The following is a 3,466-nucleotide window of genomic DNA, read 5'->3' as shown; positions in this document are numbered from 1 at the left end:
CCCCCTCTTTCCCGCTTCCCGCCCCTTTCCCCGTTCCCTCCCTATTCTCCCGTTCTCCCCCCGGTTCCCCGCTCCCTTTATCGCCCGGTCCCCCCGTCCCCCCCGTTCCCGTCGCTCACTCTGCGGCAGGTCGGGGAAGCTGAAGGTCCCGGAGTGGGCGGACACGGTCAAACTGGCCAAGCACAAGGAGCTGGCTCCCTACGACGAGAACTGGTTCTACACGCGGGCGGGTGAGACAAAACCCCCTTTTTCTTTAACCCCCCCCTTTTTCCACTCTGTATTTATCTATTTTTATCTCTCCCCCCCAGCCTCCACGGCGCGGCACCTGTACCTGCGGGGCGGCGCGGGGGTGGGCTCCATGGCCACGGTGTACGGGGGCCGGCAGCGCCGCGGGGTCCGCCCCAGTCACTTCAGCCGCGGCTCGGGCAGCGTGGCGCGCCGCGTGCTGCAGGCGCTGGAGGGGCTCAAGATGGTGGAGAAGGACCAGGACGGGCGAGTTATTCGCTATTAATTCCTTAACTATCCCTTTCCCACTCCTTTTAGACCCTTTTCAGTCTTTTGGGATCTTTCTCCTTTTGTTTTGCCTCGGGTTTCCCCTCAGTTTTACTGCCCTTCTCCCCTCGGGTGCTTCCCCTCAGGTTTTGCCGTCTTTTTTCCTCGGTTTTACCCACCCTTTTTTTTCTCAGGTTTTATGTTTTTTCACCTCAGGTTTTGTCTCTCTTTTCCCCTCAGCTTTTCCTCCCACTCTGGGTCTTACTCTCGTTTTTTTCCCTTCGGTTTTACTCTCGTTTTACCCTCTTCTCCCCTCAGCCTTTTCCCCTCTTTTTGTGGGTTTTCACCCCCTCAGGATTTTTCCCCTCAGTTTTAGTCCCGTTTTACCACTTGTTTTTTGCCCCCTCAGCTTTTATCCCACTTTTCCCATCAGGTTTTGCCCCCTTATTCCTCTCAGGTCTTATCCCGATTTTCTCTTTCTCGAGTTTTATGTTTTTCCCCCTCAGGTTTTGTCTCTCTTTTCCCCTCGGTTTTAGTCCCGTTTCCCCCCTTCTTTTTTTCTCCTCAGGATTTTCCCCCCTTTTTTTTTCCTCTTAGGTTTTTCCCATCAGTTTTACTCTCGTTTTACCCTCTTTTCCCCTCACCTTTTACCCCTCTTTTTGTGGGTTTTGCCCCCTTTTTCCCCTCGGTTTTAGTCCCATTTTTTCCCCCTCAGGATTTTTCCCCTTAGTTTTAGTCCCGTTTTATCCCCTTTTTCCTCTTAGGTTTTTCCCCTCAGTTTTACTCTCGTTTTACTCTCTTTTCCTCTCAGCTTTACCCCTCTTTTTGTGGCTTTTGCCTCTTTTTTCTTCTCAGGATTTTCCCCCCCCCTTTTTTTTCTTCTCAGGATTTTTCCCCCCCTTTTTTCTCCTCAGGATTTTTCCCCTCAGTTTTAGTCCCGTTTTATCCCCTTTTTCCTCTCAGGTCTTTCCCTCCGGTTTTACTCTAATTTTACACTCTCTTCCCCTCACCTTTTACCCCTCTTTTTGTGGGTTTTGCCCCCTTTTCCCCCTCGGTTTTAGTCCCCTTTTTTCCGATTTTTCCCCCCTCAGTTTTAGTCCCGTTTTACCACTTGGTTTTTTCCCCCCTCAGGTTTTGCCCACCCTTTTTTTTCCTCAAGTTTTATGTTTTTTGACCTCAGGTTTTGTCTCTCTTTTCCCCTTAGTTTTTTCTCCTACTCTGGGTTTTATTCTCGTTTTTTTTCTCATCGGTTTTACTGTAATTTTATCCCCTCAGGTTTTATTCCTTTCAGGTTTTATTCCCTTTTTCCTCTCAGGTTTTTTTCCCTGCGGTTATATTCTCCTTTTAGCCCCCTTTTTTCCCTCAGCTTTTAGCCCCTTTTCCCTCTCAGGTTTTCCCCCCCCTGGTTTTACTCTCATTTTGCCCCCTTTTTCCCCTCAGGTTGTTTTGCCCACCCTTTTTTTTCCTCAAGTTTTATGTTTTTTGACCTCAGGTTTTGTCTCTCTTTTCCCCTTAGTTTTTTCTCCTACTCTGGGTTTTATTCTCGTTTTTTTTCTCATCGGTTTTACTGTAATTTTATCCCCTCAGGTTTTATTCCTTTCAGGTTTTATTCCCTTTTTCCTCTCAGGTTTTTTTCCCTGCGGTTATATTCTCCTTTTAGCCCCCTTTTTTCCCTCAGCTTTTAGCCCCTTTTCCCTCTCAGGTTTTCCCCCCCCTGGTTTTACTCTCATTTTGCCCCCTTTTTCCCCTCAGGTTTTACCTGCTTTTTTTTTTTTTTCCCTCAAGTTTTATGTTTTTCCTGTTAAGGTTTTGTCTCTCTTTTTCCCTCAGCTTTCCCCCCACTCTGGGTTTTATTCTCGTTTTTTTCCCCTCGGTTTTAATGTAATTTTATCCCCTTTTTCCTCTTGGGTTTTATCCCCCTTTTCCTCTCAGGCCTTTCCTTCCGGTTTTACTCTAATTTTACCCTCTTTTCCCCTCAGGATTTTTCCCCCCTCAGGATTTTCCCCCCTCAGTTTTAGTCCCGTTTTACCACTCGTTTTTTCTCCCCTCAGCTTTTATCCCATTTTTCCCCTCAGGTTTTGCCCCCTTTTTCCCCTCAGTTTTACCCACCCTTTTTTTTAATCAGGTTTTATATTTTTCCCCCTCAGGTTTTGGCTCTCTTTTCCCCTCAGCTTTTCCCCCCACTCCAGGTTTTATTCTCGTTTTTTTTTCTCATCAGTTTTATTCTAATTTTATCCCCTTTTTCCCCTCAGGATTTGCCCCCTTTTTCCCCTCAGGATTTGCCCCTGCTTTATCCCCTTTTTCCCCCTCTTCTTCCCTTGGTTTTGCCCGTTTTATCCCCTTTTACCTCAGGTTTTACCCTTTTTCCCCATTTTTACCCCCTTTCCCCCTCCTTTGGACCCCATTTTTCCTCAGTGTTGCCCATTTTCTGCCCCTTTTTCCTCAGTTTTGCCTGATTTCTGTAATTTCTGCCCCCTCCCCCGGATTTTCCCTCACATTTTATTTGTTTTTCCCAGTTTCCCCACTTTCTCCTCATTTCTGACCCCGTTTTTTCTCACCGTTGTGCATCGTCCACCATTTTTGCCCCCTTTTTCCTCAGCGTGGCCCATTTTCTCATTTCTGCCCCCTTTTCACCCAAATTCTCATCCCATTTGCCCGGTGTTGCCTCAGTTCTGACAGTTTCCCCTCGGTTCTACCCCCTTTTCTTCATTTTTGCTCCCCTTTTCCCTGATTTCTGACTCCATTTTTCCTCGGTGTTGCCCTTTTTTCCTTCATTTCTCAATTTTTGGCCCCTTTTCTTATTTCTATTGGTTTTTTCCTCCACTTTTCTGACAATTTAACCCGTTTCCCTTGGGTTTTATCCCCTTTTTCCTTCAGCTTCTGCCTTTTTTTCCCCTTCTTAATTCACCATTTCCCCCCTCTTTCGAATGAAAAAAACAAAACAAAACAAAAATGTTCTCCCCCCCCCCCCCCC

At 46.9% G+C, this 3,466-nt stretch overlaps 1 protein-coding gene across 1 annotated transcript in view; it reads left to right on the top strand.

Annotated features, from left to right (window-relative positions):
* Window positions 1–4: 4 nt before the first annotated feature.
* Window positions 5–3,466, top strand: part of RPS19 (ribosomal protein S19) — a gene marked incomplete at its 5' end in the record, with an annotated part of 3,852 nt that continues 390 nt past the window's right edge. The window contains 2 exons of the mRNA XM_014957863.1: window positions 5–230; window positions 309–492. Coding sequence (XP_014813349.1) covers window positions 5–230; window positions 309–492 — 410 coding nt within the window. The remainder of the gene's footprint in view (window positions 231–308; window positions 493–3,466) is intronic.

This window comes from Calidris pugnax, unplaced genomic scaffold (assembly GCF_001431845.1).
Source record: "Calidris pugnax isolate Ruff unplaced genomic scaffold, ASM143184v1 scaffold380, whole genome shotgun sequence".
Lineage (NCBI taxonomy): Eukaryota > Metazoa > Chordata > Aves > Charadriiformes > Scolopacidae > Calidris > Calidris pugnax.
The sequence above is the reverse complement of the archived record's forward strand: the minus strand, read 5'-3'. Positions and strand labels throughout refer to the sequence as shown.